Here is a 15,734-nt window from a genome sequence, read left to right as displayed (position 1 = left end):
TGCACAGAACAGGTGCAACATAGCAAAACTCTATGTGCTAAACTGAGGATGACTAAGATTGAGGACTTAGAATATGCCAGGAATTATGGTAAGTCCCTTACATGTATTATCTAAGATGATACCTATAAGGCAGATAGTATTATCCCCATTTTACAGACGCAGAAATTGAGTATCAAAGTGGTTAACTTGAATAATGTTAAGCAGCTGGTCAGTGGTGGCAGTGGAATGTGAATCCAGGAAGTCTGACACAAGAACAAGTGGTCTTAAATATAATGCTATACTGTCTCTGAATATATATCCAGTAAATAAGGAAGGCTGGAAGAACACAAAGTTTAAACAACATTTTTTTCTAGTAGAAAGTCTTTGCTGACTTTCTGGTTCTCAGGTATAGTATCAATCAGTGACGGTTACTACATGTAAACATTATTCTGACAGGCCAAAGCAATCAACGGTGAAAGCTAGGCAAGCAAAGTACACTACAGGTGATGTGCTCCAAAGATGTGGAAGCCTGAGAGATCTGTGTGTATTAGGGTCATCAGGAAGGGCTTTAAGAAGTTAAAACCTAAGCCCAAGCTGTGTAGAGGAAAAGGGATGGGTAAGAGAAGAGGGCATTTTGTAGCTTAAAAATAAACACAAAGCCTTTGTGGAATATGGGGTGGGGGAACATAAACAGGGGAATACACAAACACATATGTGGTTTGGAACAATTATTCCACTGCAACTGTAAGCTCCTATTCCTGCCAGCTTTACTTCATTACTCAAACACCTGCACAAAAGCAAGTTACAGTTGGCAGTACAAGTAGGAGTAGAATATGGCAGCCAATACAAAGGCCAAATCTGAAGCTATGATTCCACAGCTCTCATTAAATAATCCAGGGTCTTTAGGGGAGAGAGGGTTGGGGGTAGAGGTAACCTACCCTTTACTATGTCCAAATCTAAAAAGGGAGGACATACTGACCTAGGCACGGTCTCATTTGCTCAGAAATCTTTCACTAGCTTTAATCAGAGTCACCTCTAATTAGTGTAACTAGTGCCTCCAGATCCTCCCTGCCCCTAGGAGTCACAGGAATGAGAGGCTGGGAAGCTCTTAGGCATTTACCCTCTCTACAAAAGACACGGAAGAAAGTCAAGGGGAGACAGCTCTCTAACTCTGGGGAACAGAGAGTTAACACCCACACTGTATGGCAGAGACGGGACACATCAGCAAGAGGCCCAAAGTAGAGGCATTGTGCTCAACAGGTTTCCTAGTATTGCTTAACTATATTAACTATATGGCAGTTAAATCCTCGGCAGAATTTCAACAGTCTCTGAGTGAGCACGCTAAGAATAACTTGACCTGAGGCTGGGCACAGTGGTTCATGCCTGTAATCCCAGCATTTTAGGAGGCCAAGGCGGGCGGATCACGAGGTCAAGAAATTGAGATCAGCCTGGCTAACATGGTGAAACTCCATCTCTACAAAAAATACAAAAATTAGCTGGGTGTGGTGGAGCGTGCCTGTAGTCCCAGCTACTTGGGAGGTTGAGGCAGGAGAATCGCTTGAACCCAGGAAGGCAGAGGTTGCAGTGAGCTGAGATAGTGCCATTGCACTCCAGACTGTGAACAAAGCGAGACTCCGTCTCCAGAAAAAAAAGAATAATTTGACCTGTACTTGAAGGTGGGAGATATGAGAAACTTCTCACTTTAGCAGGATATGCTGAGGGTTAAGATATCTCTGGAAAATCTCCAAATGCTATGTCATCAACTCATTAAAGACAGAGGCATCTCCAAACCTGTACAGTCTTGTTGCCTTTCAGACATCAGAACTGCAGAGTGGTAAATCCAGGTAAGATCCAAAACCCAATTCATGCATTCACTGTACATTTATTCAACACCTGTAAGTTGTCAGGCACTGATCTAGGGACTGAGAATATAAACATGATATATGGAAGTATACCCATCCATTATTATTTACCTTTATTATGCCCAACCTCTCAAGGGTCCAGGCAGGAAGTTCTTCTTCTGTTGCCTCAGGAGCACCAAATAAGTTTCCGTTCTCATTTCTGTGCCTCTGATCATGGGATACCCACCTGGAACATGCCCATAATAACTCACCTACCCAAATCCTCACATCCTTCAAGACCAGCTTAGGTCTCCCTCCTTTTGGAAGCCCTGACCTCCACTCCATCCCTAAATGATGTCTCTGTTCTCTGACCTGCTAGCAATTACAGTGAGTGATACCATCCACCATCCATTTATTTAGAAATTTATTGTCCTCCAATTGATACTTTTATTTCTTCAACAAATCTTAAGTACCTACTTATACTGCTTTTAAAATCTTCCTGTAAAGACCTGGGTTGGTACTCAGTGCTTAATATCTATTAACAACAATTTATTAGCGCCTTAGGCTTCTGTGGTCCAAGCTCACTCAAACTGAAGTTACATAAAGTAATGGGGAACAAAACCTAACGAGGCCATTTCTAAATGAACTTCCACTTCTTAAAAACCTCAAAAGAACAAGGAAGGAAAAAGAAATCAGGCTATGAAAGCGCTGCTGAACCAACACATTTAACTCACATTGACAAAGCACCTCCAATCCCCCTTCGAAGCCACACAAAACCGATCTTTTCCCCTCGGTCCTTACAGTTCCAGATTGAAGCGTTTAACAGCAGACCTTGGAAAAGTTTACAGCATTCCTCGGTTTCCTAAACAAGTCTCTCTGCCTTTATTTCTAGATGAATAAGCCCCCGGATGAATCCTGCATATGCCACTTAGACTAATTCAATAAGGTTCACTACAAGGAACTACAATTTGAACTTCAAGCACAAGAGAGGCTCAAAGACGAACATCTTGAAAATGATAAATCCAGAGGCAATTTTAATATAAACAAAAGTGAGGGGGCGTGCGCGGTGGCTCACGCCTGTAATCCCAGCACTTTGGGAGGCCGAGGCGGGCGGATCGTGAGGTCAAGAGCTCGACACCAGCCTGGCCAACATGGTGAAACCCTGTCTCTACTAAAATACAAAAACTAGCCGGGTGTCGTGGCGGGCGCCTGTAATCCCAGCTACTCGAGAGGCAGACGCAGGAGAATCGCTTGAACCCGGGAGGTGGAGGTTGCAGTGAGCCGAGATCGCGCCACTGCACTCCAGCCTGGGTGATAGAACAAGTCTCCGTCTCGGGGGAAAAAAAAAAAAAGCGAGGTCCTGCGTAGCCTGGTGGAAGGTTCCAAGTTCCTAAGAGAAAAAAATCAATAGAATTTCCTCCAGAGGAGCCTCGAGATTCTACAAGGCGTGGGAGTTTCTGCAGGAGATGAGGGAGAGCATATGTATATATATGATATACATATTTGCTCCAAATTGGCTTTTGTGGGCTACGACAGCTGGCACCCTGTAGCGAGCGAAGGTGAAGCCCGGCTGTGCCATGCGGCGGAGGCTGCCACCTGGGCACTCCCACCATTCTTCGCAGCCGGCTCAGAACGGGAGACCACGCGAGCCCGGAGCAGGGTGGACTCGGACCCGCGCGCCCTCCGGTATCCTGGCCCGTGCGCCGCCTGCCTCACCCCGGGCACGCCACAAGCCCACCCCGCCCGAGTCTCAGGACCCCCGATCTCTCTGGAGACCCAAGAGACGGGTGGGGGAGAAGGGGTCTGCAGGCAGCGGCCCGGCCCCGGCGCGTACCCACCTGAGCAGACTGGAGAGGGGGTGGCTGGAAGAGCCGAGGCCGCCGCCGCCGCCGCCGCCGCCCCCAGAGCCGCCGCCGCCGCCGCCGCCGCCGCCCCCAAAGCCAGAGGAGAGCCGCTTCCCGGACAGCAGCTTCTCCACCGCCGGGAGGTGCCCGGTACGGGCCGCCTCCAGCAGCTCCTGCTCCTTCCCCATCCCCAGGGCCGCCACCCGCTGGACCCCCCTCCCCGGGGCTGCAGCCGAGCCTGGTCGGGCTCCCAAACTTTCCGTCTCCGGGCAACGCACCCCCCAAACCGGCTGGGGACACTACCCCCCCCCCGCCTTTTCCCCACGAGCGCGTCACTTCCGGGATCCGGCGTCACGCGTCACCGCGCCCCCGCGCCCCGCCTCCTAGCTCACCTAGCTGGGCGGGGCTCCGCGGACCAGCGCAGGTGGATTTTGCTGTGCCGAGACAGGCCTCTCCGGGTATGGGGACAGCGCCTTGTGGGTCCCCATTATATAGGTGGAAAGGGACAAACAGGCCCACCTGTACGCGCCTCCCGAAGTGCGCTCCTTTCCCAAACGTTTTGGGAGCTCCTGGGACAGGAAATACGGCAATTCGTCCAGGCAGCGCAGAAACAAAGAGATAAATATGGTAACGCGCACCTACATTTCCAAGGACATTCTTTAAGCACGCATAAATTAAATATGTAATAGGTGCTGGGACCTAGTCATACCCAGGTGAATAAAACGCCCTCCCCCTCGTATCTCTATGAGGGAAGAGAAGAAGATTTTAAAATAGAAATATCCTCACCACTTCATCCTCCCAGTACATGAACTAGTTCATTAAAGTGAAACGTTCGAAGGAGACACCTTCCTCTCTTTAGGCTTTCCTCTTAGTTTTGGTAAGATTAACCAAAATGATAGAAAAGTGTCAGACTTGTAGAAACTTCAATCTTGAATACTTGCGAACTGAAAAAAAATCATTTAATTGGATAGAAACTATGTGTGTTTTGTTCCCTGGTACTAGCACTGTTTCTAAATCGAAGTACGCAGTCAATAGTTGTGGATGAATAAATGAATTGGATAAATTCTGCTCAAGCTAGATGACTTTTTGTTGTTAAGGTGCTTGCGGAATGGAGCGGAAATGCTAGCAATTCCACAGACCTGCGGTTTCGGGCCAGCTGAAATACACAAGGTTGAGTCTTGCCTGAAAGTTTACCAATCCCGGGTAGCCTCATTCCACGACACCGCCATACAACGGAACTGAGTTTTCTCCCGATCCCCCAACTTTACTCTGAGGGGTTAACGAAGGGATTAACTGGCATTGAATTTTTAGACAGGCGAAAAGGAAACAGTTATTTAGTAAACAAAACTGCACTCCTTCACAAGTGCTGGTTTTCTAGCTAGGAGGATCCATAGTCTGAGCTCTTTACGTCCAATTTTCCCGCTTCCCACTGTCGCCAAAGTTAAAATGAGTCCTCTAGTCCTCTACGCGCGCCTCAAAATGACCCCTCAGGAGAGCGGTAGGGGTGATGTCATCGCTGCGCGACGACAGGAAGTAAGATCCTGTCCTGTGCAGCTCGGGGTTCCGAGCTTCTGCCTCAGATATTGCCGCGATCTCCTCTCCCCTCCAATCCTATCCGTGATGGACGATGCCCGCGAGTCGCCCTCCGACAAAGGTGGAGAGACAGGGGAGTCGGATGAGACGGCCGCTGCGTCCGGGGACCCGGGGGCTACCGACACGGATGGAATCCCAGAGGAAACTGACGGAGACGCAGATGCGGACTTGAAAGAAGCTGCAGCGGAGGAAGGCGAGGTAGGAAGAGATGTATTGATGAGGCTGAAGGAATACCCAGAGATTGTGTTACTGGGTGCTTGCCGGGCTTCTGGTTAGTCCCTCCCAAGTTACGAGAACTCGAACTCACCAGAACTCCCTCCAGATCGTTAATCTTGAGGGGGAAGAGAGCGGACGACCAAACAGAACTCCAGTGCTGGTTCGGTTCCAGAGGCTCAAGCACTGCATTAATATTTTTAGTCTTGTCTTTAGGGATTAAAGCTACTTCTAAGGGAGTTTTAATAGCCTATTGGCTTTGGTGGTGAGGAAACTGGGATCCAGTGTCACACTGAGACGCAGTGCAAGAGCTAAAACCCAGGATTTGTAGCACCCCTTTCACCGCAATATGGTTCCTCTTAGATGTTAAGACAACTTTGTTTCTTTATAGGAAGGAGGGTCGATCAAACCTGTCAAAGGGAGATAGACTTTTATAAAAGTGTCGCCCGGGCTGTAGTACAATGGCGCGATCTCTGGCTCACTGCAACCTCCGCCTCCCGGGTTCACGCGATTCTCTTGCTTCAGCCTCCCAAGTAGCTGGGATTACAGGCTCACACCACCATGCCCGGCTAATTTTTGTATTTTTATTAGAGACGGGGTTTTACCATGTTGGCCAGGCTGGTCTCGAACCCCTGACCTCGTGATCCGTCCGCCTCGGCCTCCCAAAGTGCTGGGGTTACAGGCGTGAGCCACCGCACCCAGTGATCAGGGACCCATCAGTTGGGTCTGGTGTTTTTATGCTACAGAGAGTTCAGCAGTGTTGCCTAGCTGAACATTGGTCAGGACCAGAAACTCATCGTTCTCTGGATTACATTTCTAGAAGTAGAATCTTGGGGTCTTAGAGCTAGAAGGGATTTAAGAGATCGTGGGGTGAACAGTAGATTAGATGGAAATAGCCTTTCAGTGTATAAAGTTGCATAAAAATGTATAAAGTAAGAACTTTTAGAAAAAGAGAAAATTTGGCCGGGTGCGGTGGCTCATGCCTGTAATCTTTGGGAGGCTGAGGTGGGTGGATCGCCTGAGGTCAGGAGATCCCCAATATGGGGAAACCCTGTCTCTACTAAAAATACAAAAATTAGCTGGGCATGGTGGCAGGCGCCTGTAATCCCGGCTACTTAGGAGGCTAAGGCACAAGAATCGCTTGAACCTGGGAGGCAGAGGTTGCAGTGAGCCAAGATCGCACCACTGCACTCCAGCTTGGGTGCCAGAGTGAAACTCCGTCTCGAAAAAAAGAAAAAGAGAACATTTGACAGAAGTATTTTAAGGCAGGTTTCTTTTTTTGTTTTTGTTTTTGTTTTTGAGACTGAGTACTCGCTCTGTCACCCAGGCTGGAGTGTGCAGTGGCGCGATCTCGGCTCACTGCAAGCTCCTTTAAGGCAGTTTTTGTTTGTTTGTTGAGACAAGGTCTCACTCTGTCACCCAGCCTGGAGTGCAGTGGCACAGTCTCTGCCTCCTGGGCTCAAGCAACCCTCTTATCTCCGCCTCCCCAGTAACTGGGATTGCAAGCATACTGCACCATGCTCAGCTGAAGTTTTTGTTTTGTTTTGTTTCGTTTTTGAGACGGAGTCTCGCTCTGTTGCCCAGGCTGGAGTGCAATGGCGCAATCGCGGCCTACTGCAACCTCCGCCTCCCAGGCTCAAGTGATTCTCCTGCCTCAGCCTACCCAGTAACTGGGATTACAGGCACGTGCCACTGTGCCCAGCTAATTTTTGTATTTTTAGTAGAGCCAAGGTTTCACCAAGTTGCCCAGGCTGGTCTTGAACTCCTGACCTCATGATCCATCTGCCTCAGCCTCCCAAAGTTCTGGGATTATAGGCATGAGCCACCACACCTGGCCAGCTAAAGGTTTTTTAAATATTGTTTTGGTAGAGACAAGGTCTCATTATATTGCCCAGTCTGGTCTCCAACTCACTGGGCTGAAGTAATCCTTCCGCCTCAGCCTCCCAAAGTGCTAAGATTACAGGTGGGAGCCACCATGCCTGGCCAAGAAGGAAACTTTAAAACAGGTGTCAAGGACAGCAAGGATTTGAATAATTAGCTTGGTACACTAGAGAGCTCACTACATATATAAATTTGCACCGAACAGAGGATAAAATTATGTTGTTTCTGAAACACTTTTAAAAATCAATCATGTACTAGACCATGAAGAAAAATATGAATTCTTAAAAGTAGAAATCATAACAGGCCACATCTTGTTAATGCAATGCATTAAACTTGAAATTAACTACAAAAAGCTTCTCCCCCACCAAAAAAAGAACCCCCTGGAAATTTTAAACTATTTTTTAAATAGCCTTTAGACTAAAGAAATTAACAGAACACTTTATCAAATTATATGGGATTTGGCCAAAGCTTTATTTAAAGAAAAATGTATAGCCTTACATATTTTTATTAACAACCAGAAGATACTGCAAATAAGCACCTGACTCAAGAGACCAGAAAAAGGGCCTAGTGGAGTGGGTCACACCTACAGACCTAGCTACCTGGCAGGCTGACACAGGAGGATCACTTGAGGCTGCAGTGAGCTATGATCCAGCCTGGGCAACAGAGTGAGTCTGGGGAAAAAACAAACAAACAAAAAACAACAGATAAAGAACAAAATAAATCAGAAGAATGTAGGAACAAGGAATTAATAAGGATACAAGTAGACACTAATGAATTAGCACATTAAAAAACATAAATGATAAAATTAAAACCTGATTACTTAAAATGTAAATGTACATTACAAAATATGAAAGGCTATAGGCACTAATATGAAGATCTTTAAAGCTATAAAGACATTTAATGTTCAAGTTTAGGCCAAATAAATGGGAAAATCTGAGAAAAACAGGTGAATTTTTAAAGAAAATACAAACCACCAAACTTGAAGCACAAAGAAGTTAGAAAACTTGTATAAATCGGTAAGTAAAAAGAAATTGAAAGGATTGTCAAAGATAGACTACCTTAATCCCATCTATTCCCATATTCCTGTATGAGTTTAAATTTGAATTCCTCTTTAGGAACAAGTTAAATCTCAATGAGTTTTATAGTACACTTACGATTCTACATTAAGTCAGAGGGGGTGAAGTTTGGATTTGATTTTTATTGTTATAAACAGGCGTTTTTTAAGTTTGGGGGTACATGTGCAGGATGTGCAGGTTTTGTTACATAAGTAAATGTGTGTCATAGGGGTTTGTTGTATAGATTTTTTCATCTCCCAGGTATTAAGCCTAGTACCCATTAGTTATTTTTCATGATCCTTTCCCTCCTGCCACCCTTTACCCTCCCATAGACCCCAATGTGTATTCCCCTCTCTGTGTCCATGTGTTCTCATCATTTAGTTCCCACTTATTAGTGAGAACATGCAGTATTTGGTTTTCTGTTCCCGCATTAGTTTGCTAAAGATAATAATGGCCTCCACCTCCATCCATGTCCCTGCAAAGGACATGATCTCCTTTTTTATGGCTATATAGTATTTCATGGTGTATACTGGAAAATACATTTTCTTTATCCAGTCTATCATTGATGGGCATTTAGGTTGATTCCATGTCTTTGCTATTGTCAATAGCACTGCAATGAATGTACGTGTGGATGTCTTTATAATAGAACAATTTATATTCCTGTGGGTATATACCCAGTAATGGGACTGCTGGGTCAAATGGTAATTCTGTCTTTAGGTCTTTGAGGAATTGTCACACTGCCTTCCTCAATGGTGAACTGATTTATACTCCAACCAAGAGTTTAAAAGCTTTCCTTTGCCTCCACAACCTTGCCAGTATCTGTTATTTTTTGACTTTTGAATAATAGCCATTCTGACTGATATGAGATGGTATCTCATTATGGTTTTGATTTGCATTTCTCTAATCAGAGATGCTGAGCTTTTTTTCATATGATTTTTGACCACAGGTATGTCTTCTTTTGAGAAGTGTCTTTGCCTACCTTTTAATGGGGTTTAAACAGGCATTTATTAAACATCCAGCATAAGTAAAATTGTGTTAAATGCTGATGGGGGAGAGATATAAATAATAAGAGACAAATCTATCTTCAAAAAGACTAGTAATGTGAAATAAACATTTGCATGAAACAGTAGGATTGAAGGATAAGAACAAAAGAGCACTACATGTGAGAGGCTCACTTGAAAGTCCCAAATTGAAACAAACACTGTTTTAATGAGAAGGGGCCTCCTTTTTAATATTCTTTCCATATGGAATCATCAGCAGTAAAGAGATCTGTAGATCTGGAAGCAGAAGAGCTGGCTGGATGGAGGGGACTTTGCTGACATCCCCTCTAAAGAATAAGGTCAGAAGAGTGGGCCCAGAGGGAGAGTGGTTTTCATGATCCTTGGCATTTCATCACCCTCGTAAACAGATACTGGAGCTGTGCTCATAGCCGAACTGGAAAACTAGATTATTTAGCAGGTTTTCTTTCCACGGCTGAGGCATAATCTTCCCTTAGGAGAGATACTGTATCTTATCCTTGATGGTACAGTCAGTGCCTAAAACTGAAAAACTACTCAATAAATGGATTTGTTGTTTTGTAATAAGGATAATGCCTTCTTACTTTGCCCAAGCCTCGAAAGTAGGCCAAATATGTAATAGAGTTTCTTTCATCTTCCCAGCTCAAGAGTCAGGATGTCTCAGATTTAACACCAATTGAAAGGGAAGACTCATCATTACTTACTCCTGCGGCCAAAAAACTGAAAATAGATACCAAAGAAAAGAAAGAGAAGAAGCAGAAAGTAGATGAAGATGAGATTCAGAAGATGCAGTAAGTCACTTTCTTATTCCGCATTTCAAAGCTCTCACTTGACCACACAAATTTAATAAATTTTTCTTGGTATTTAAATTTTCTTTTATAAACTCAAAAGAAAATAAAACGATTAATACATTATGGCTGGGCATGGTGGCTCACGCTTGTAATCCCAACACTTCAGAAGGCCAAGGTGGGAGGATTTCTTGAGGTCCAAGTTTGAGACCAGCCTGGGCAACATAGTGAAACCCTATCTCTAATGTTATGTTACATTATGTTACGGTTGTTTTTTTTTTTGTTTTTGTTTTTGTTTTTGAGACAGAGTCTTACTGTGTTGCCCAGGATGGAGTGCAATGGTATGATCTCAGCTCACTGCAGCCTCTGCCTCCTGAGTTCAAACAATCCTCATGCCTCAGCCTCCCGAGTAGCTGGGACTACAGGCATGCACCACCATGCCTGGCTAATTTTTGTATTTTTAGTAGAGACAGGGTTTCACTATATTGGCCAGGCTGGTCTTGAACTCATGACCTCAGGTGATCTGCCCGCCTCAGCCTCCCAAAGTGCTGGGATGACAGGCATGAGCCACTGCGCCCGGCCTCTATTTAAATTTTTTTTTTTTTTTTTTTTTGAGACGGAGTTTCGCTCTCATTGCTCAGGCTGGAGTGTAGTGGCAGGATCTCTACTCACTGCAACCTCCACCTTCCGGTTTCAAGCGATTGTCCTGCCTCAGCCTCCCAAGTAGCTGGGACTACAGGTGCCCGCCACCATGCCTGGCTAATTTTTGTATTTTTAGTAGAGACAGGGTTTCACCATGGTGGCCAGGCTGGTCTCGAACTCGAGACCTCGTGATCCGCCCACCTCGGCCTCCCAAAGTGCTGGGATTACATGCCAAAAAAATTTTTTTCAAACAATTATGTTACAGCATAGAAAATATAAATAGATAAAAAGATGTCCGGGAGCGGTGGCTCACACCTGTAATCCCAGCACTTTGGGAGGCTGAGGCGTGGGCGGATCACCTGAGGTCAGGAGTTTGAGACCAGCCTGGCCAAGATGGTGAAACCCCGTCTCTACTAAAATTACAAAAAATTAGCCAGGCGTTGTGGTGGGTGCCTGTAGTCCCAGCTACTCGGGAGGCTGAGGTAGGAGAATCACTTGAACACAGGAGGCAGAGGTTGCAATGAGCCAAGATTGTACCACTGCACTCCAGCCTGGACAATAGAGCCAGACACTGTCTCAAAAATAAATAAATAAAAATAAATAGATAAGAAGAAAAAAGAATCACCTTACCACAGAGATATATCCCGCTTATGTTAAAAGTTTCAAGATAGTTTCTATACATATATATCTATGAATTGTTTTTTTCACAAATGTCAAATACTGTTTCATAGCCTATTTTTCACATTAGATATGATGAATGTTTTCCATGTCACTAATTATACATCTAGGTCATAGTTTTCTTTTTTTTTTTTTTTTTTTTTGAGACGGAGTCTCGCTCTGTCGCCCAGGCTGGAGTGCAGTGGCACCATCTCGGCTCACTGCAAGCTCCGCCTCCTGGGTTCACGCCATTCTCCTGCCTCAGCCTCCCGAGTAGATGGGACTACAGGCGCCCGCCACCTCGCCCGGCTAATTTTTTTTTTATTTTTAGTAGAGATGGGGTTTCACTGTGTTAGCCAGGATGGTCTCAATCTCCTGACCTTGTGATCCACCCACCTCGGCCTCCCAAAGTGCTGGGATTACAGGCTTGAGCCACCGCGCCCGGCCTAGGTCATAGTTTTCTTAAAAATAGAAATAGCTTTATGACATTTTCTGATTGTAAAAAGTAGTATGGGCTCATTGCAAATAATTCAGAGAATACAGAAAAATAGAAAAAATTACCCATAAACTCACCAGAGTTCACTCTAAGTATATGGTTGGGTATAATGTTTGGGTATGTACCTTTTCAAAGTTTTTTTAGATGTTTGATATGTATAGCTAAATATTTTCATGTCTGTAAATATGCTCATAAATCATAATTTTTAATGGCTACAATCGAATCCCATTATGTTGTTGAACTATAATTTAACCAATCCCTGTAGTGGTTCTGGTTGGGTATTTGTACTTTTGACATTATGATGAGGATCTTTGGACATATCTTTGCATACTTGTCCATTACTTCCTAAGATAAACTCCTAGAGGTATTCAAATAGTATGAACATTTTCAAAGGCTTTTTATATGTATTTCCAAATTTCTCTCCAAAAAGGTGTTCCAGTTCACTCTGCCAGCATGTGTGAGTTTGTGTCCCATATTCTAATACCATTCTTTTTTAATAGTGGTCTGATTTATGAAAAATGTTTTCTATGAAAATAATATTTCCTTAGTTAATAATGTTGTTTCCCATGTTGGTTGACCATTGGTATTTTTGTAAATTTCCTGTTCATATACTTTGTTCATTTTCAAAAATTGATATGGCCCCTTTATTCGTTTGAAAGAATTATACATTAGGAGTATTTATTACCTGTTTCCACATATTTTGCAGATATTTCTCCTAAATCTGTTAATGTTGAAAACTACTGGTTTGATCATAAATTTGTATATTAAACACCATCAGTGTGAAATTCAGTAAGGTAGAGTCTAATGCTGAAAACACAGTCTGTATAGTATGATACAGTGACCCAATGTTGTTCTTTTTGTTAACAGGTAAGAAAAGAAGTTTTTATTTTATGTTTTCTCAAATTCCTTTGGAGTAGAAGTGTTTTATCTTCATTCCTCAAGGCACCAAGCCTAATGCTATTGACCCCTTAAGAATTCATTTTTGAATTGTCTGAGACTTTTATTGACTTAATATCTTTAGTATTCATTCTTACAAGTTAACTTAGTTACCTGGATCTTTGTTTAGAATCCTGGTTTCTTCTTTTTCTGAGGAGCAGCTGAACCGTTATGAAATGTATCGCCGCTCAGCTTTCCCTAAGGCAGCCATCAAAAGGGTAAGGATAGACCACCACACTTCATCTCCATCATGTTTTAGAACTGAACTCAAGAGCCATGTCCATTGGCATTTGAAGTGAGGTGTTAGACAAGTCAGTGGATTATTTAGGTGGGGAAAAAAAAAATGCACCTCAGTTATGTTACCTTTTTCTGTGACTTATTTGGTACTGTGTTCCAAAGCCAGTCTTTGACTATTGTAGTCACAGAGTCTTTCTCCTTCTTTCAAGCTGATCCAGTCCATCACTGGCACCTCTGTGTCTCAGAATGTTGTTATTGCTATGTCTGGTATTTCCAAGGTTTTCGTCGGGGAGGTGGTAGAAGAAGGTGAGTAGTGTTGGTTACAAATACTGGATTATACCTGTGGTGGTCTTATTTTTAAGAATATCTATACAAAGGAGCTTATTAAAGCACCTGTAGGAGTTCTCATTTGTATTTGAAGTTGAGCAAGTGGGGAGCCCTGTATTCAGGAGAAATGACCATTATTCCTTGCAAGTTTCAATAACAGATGGCAAGGAACCATCTGGGAAATCCCCTCCCTGATTCCTTTCCTCAGCCCAGGGTGACAGAAGTAGACTTTGTATTTTCTGCAGTGGACTTTGCTCATTTCTGCTGCCAAAAGTAAAGATACAAGAAAAGCAATCACAGGGCTGACCTGTGTGGGATGGTGAGTTGTCCCTGATGTTGTGATCCCTGGGAACTGCCTGCCCCCTTTATTGAGTAAAAAGCCTGGCTGTTTCCCATTGCTACTCTGACTGGTGAAATCTTTTTTTTTTTTTTAATTTTTTTTTTAAGCAGGAGATAGATACTTTTAAATTATTATTATTTTTTGAGACAGGGTCTCGCTCTGTCGCCCAGGCTGGAGTGCAGTGGCGTGATCTTTTTTCTTTTAATATTTTTTATGTTTCCTTTTACAAATCACAAATTTAGATGGTGTACAAAATGAGATGGTAACAGTGGTGTGACCATAGCTCACTACAACCTCAAACTCCTAGGCTCAAAGGATCCTCCTGCGTCAGCCTCCCAAGTAGCTGGGACCGTAGGCATGCACTACCACACCTGGCTAATTTTTATTTTTATATAGTTATTTGAGACAGGGTCTCACTCTGTCACCTCGGCTAGAGTGCCTTGATCATGTGATCACAGCTTACGGCAACAGTGGGCTCCTGGGCCTGGGTGATTCTCCTGCCTCAGCCTGAGTAGTTGAGACCACAGGTGTGCACCACCACCCCTGGCTAATTTTTAAATTTTTTTGTAGAGACAAGGTTTTGCCATGTTGCCCAGGTTGGTCTCAAACTCCTGGGCTCAAGCAATCCTCCTACCTTGGCCTCCCTAACTGCTGGGATTACAGGCATGAGCCACAGCATATGGCCTATAGGAAATATATTTTAAACTGTTGTCTATGATAAAGCCTGTTATGAGATGTTATACTAAAAAAAATCTTCTCTTAAAAAGGAAAAATGTTTTGGTTTATTTCCTTAGCAAGCTTAAGAAAAGTTAATGAGAATTACAGGACTCAAAAGGATTATGTGATTAGTAAATTATTGTATGATAATCAGACTTTCTCCTTACCCTCTGTTTAGCACTGGATGTATGTGAGAAGTGGGGAGAAATGCCACCACTACAACCCAAACATATGAGGGAAGCCGTTAGAAGGTTAAAGTCAAAGGGACAGATCCCTAACTCGAAGCATAAAAAAATCATCTTCTTCTAGACCAAAGTCTAGAAAGGCCTGTATTACTGATGGAAGAAGTATTGGTTCCAGACTTCCTAGAAGACTGTCTGCACTGGTGCTTTAGTATCTCACGCCTCCAAGATTCCATGATGATTTTAACATCTTTCTCAAAACTCTGATATTTGTCACACCTAGAAAGTATGTAGCCTGGTTGATACTTGCCTTGACTAAATTTTGGGACCTCTTGGGGCATTTTGAAGTATTTAACTGTCTTGGCCAGTTGGAAGAAGATGTATGGGCCGTAGGCATCTTCTGGACAGGGGAACTGCTTTCAGAGAGAAAACCTTTCCAAGAGAGTTTTGTTTTGTTTTGTTTGAGATAGGGTCTTGCTCTGTCACCTAGGCTGGAGTTCCGCGGCATGACTACAGCCTTGAATTCCTGGACTTAAGTGACCCTCCCGCCTCAGTCTCCTGAGTAGCTAAGACTGCAGGCACGCACTACTGTGCCCAGCTAACTTATTTTTATTTTTTTTATGGAGATGGGGTCTTGCTTTGTTGCCCAGGCTGGTCGTGAACTCCTGGCTTCAAGCAATCCTCCTGCCTCAGCCTCCTAAAGTGTCGAGGGCTTTAATGGTTTCACATTGAAGTCTGAAGTTGCTAAGACTCAGGTTGTTTCTTACATCTGATTTTAAGTAGATGAAACAACCAGAAACTTACTTGTGATACTCTGCCATGAAGGGTGCGGCGACGGCGGAATAATTGGTGCTTGTAAACATTTAAGATTCTCCTGTGGATTCTGGTGAGTGATCATTAAACTGTTTTCCACCTTGCCCTAGGTGTATTCATTTTCTGTCTAGCTGGTTGGAATGCGAAGTTGATCATTCTTTTTTGGTGTTCCAATAC

The 15,734-nt window shown here is 43.8% G+C and overlaps 2 protein-coding genes across 9 annotated transcripts in view; one reads left to right on the top strand and one right to left on the bottom strand.

The window, feature by feature from the left end:
* The window catches only part of ANKS1A (ankyrin repeat and sterile alpha motif domain containing 1A), a 194,033-nt gene extending 190,032 nt beyond the window's left edge, over positions 1-4,001 (bottom strand). For 2 of the 7 annotated variants that reach the window (XM_007972855.3, XM_007972858.3), the window contains exon 1: positions 3,659-3,951. In XM_007972855.3, the coding sequence (XP_007971046.3) occupies positions 3,659-3,852 (194 nt within the window). In that variant the 5' untranslated portion in view covers positions 3,853-3,951. Of the gene's footprint in view, positions 1-3,658 lie in introns of all 7 variants that reach the window. The other 5 variants (XM_007972857.3, XM_007972859.3, XM_073005928.1 and 2 more) reach the window with 3 other exon arrangements.
* Positions 4,002-5,169: 1,168 nt separating this feature from the next.
* Positions 5,170-15,661, top strand: TAF11 (TATA-box binding protein associated factor 11). Of its 2 annotated transcripts, XM_007972853.3 has the most exons (5): positions 5,170-5,455; positions 10,065-10,213; positions 13,072-13,159; positions 13,388-13,484; positions 14,741-15,661. In XM_007972853.3, the coding sequence occupies exons 1-5, from the start codon at positions 5,285-5,287 to the stop codon at positions 14,869-14,871; spliced, it is 636 nt and encodes a 211-aa protein (XP_007971044.2). In that variant the 5' UTR covers positions 5,170-5,284; the 3' UTR covers positions 14,872-15,661. The 2 variants fall into 2 exon arrangements, with proteins under 2 accessions (XP_007971044.2, XP_007971045.2); XM_007972854.3 differs by lacking the exon at positions 13,388-13,484.
* Positions 15,662-15,734: the final 73 nt, after the last annotated feature.

Source organism: Chlorocebus sabaeus, chromosome 17 (genome assembly GCF_047675955.1).
Source record: "Chlorocebus sabaeus isolate Y175 chromosome 17, mChlSab1.0.hap1, whole genome shotgun sequence".
Taxonomy (NCBI): Eukaryota; Metazoa; Chordata; class Mammalia; order Primates; family Cercopithecidae; genus Chlorocebus; species Chlorocebus sabaeus.
Note: the sequence above shows the minus strand (reverse complement) of the source record. Positions and strands in the feature narration are given on the sequence as shown.

Coding starts and splice junctions, on each gene's coding strand:
- TAF11 (XM_007972853.3), top strand. CDS start 5,285: ATGGACGATGCCCGCGAGTCGCCCTCCGACAAAGGTGGAGAGACAGGG. Junction 5,456..10,064: donor CTGCAGCGGAGGAAGGCGAG/GTAGGAAGAGAT, acceptor TCATCTTCCCAG/CTCAAGAGTCAGGATGTCTC. Junction 13,160..13,387: donor CTAAGGCAGCCATCAAAAGG/GTAAGGATAGAC, acceptor CCTTCTTTCAAG/CTGATCCAGTCCATCACTGG.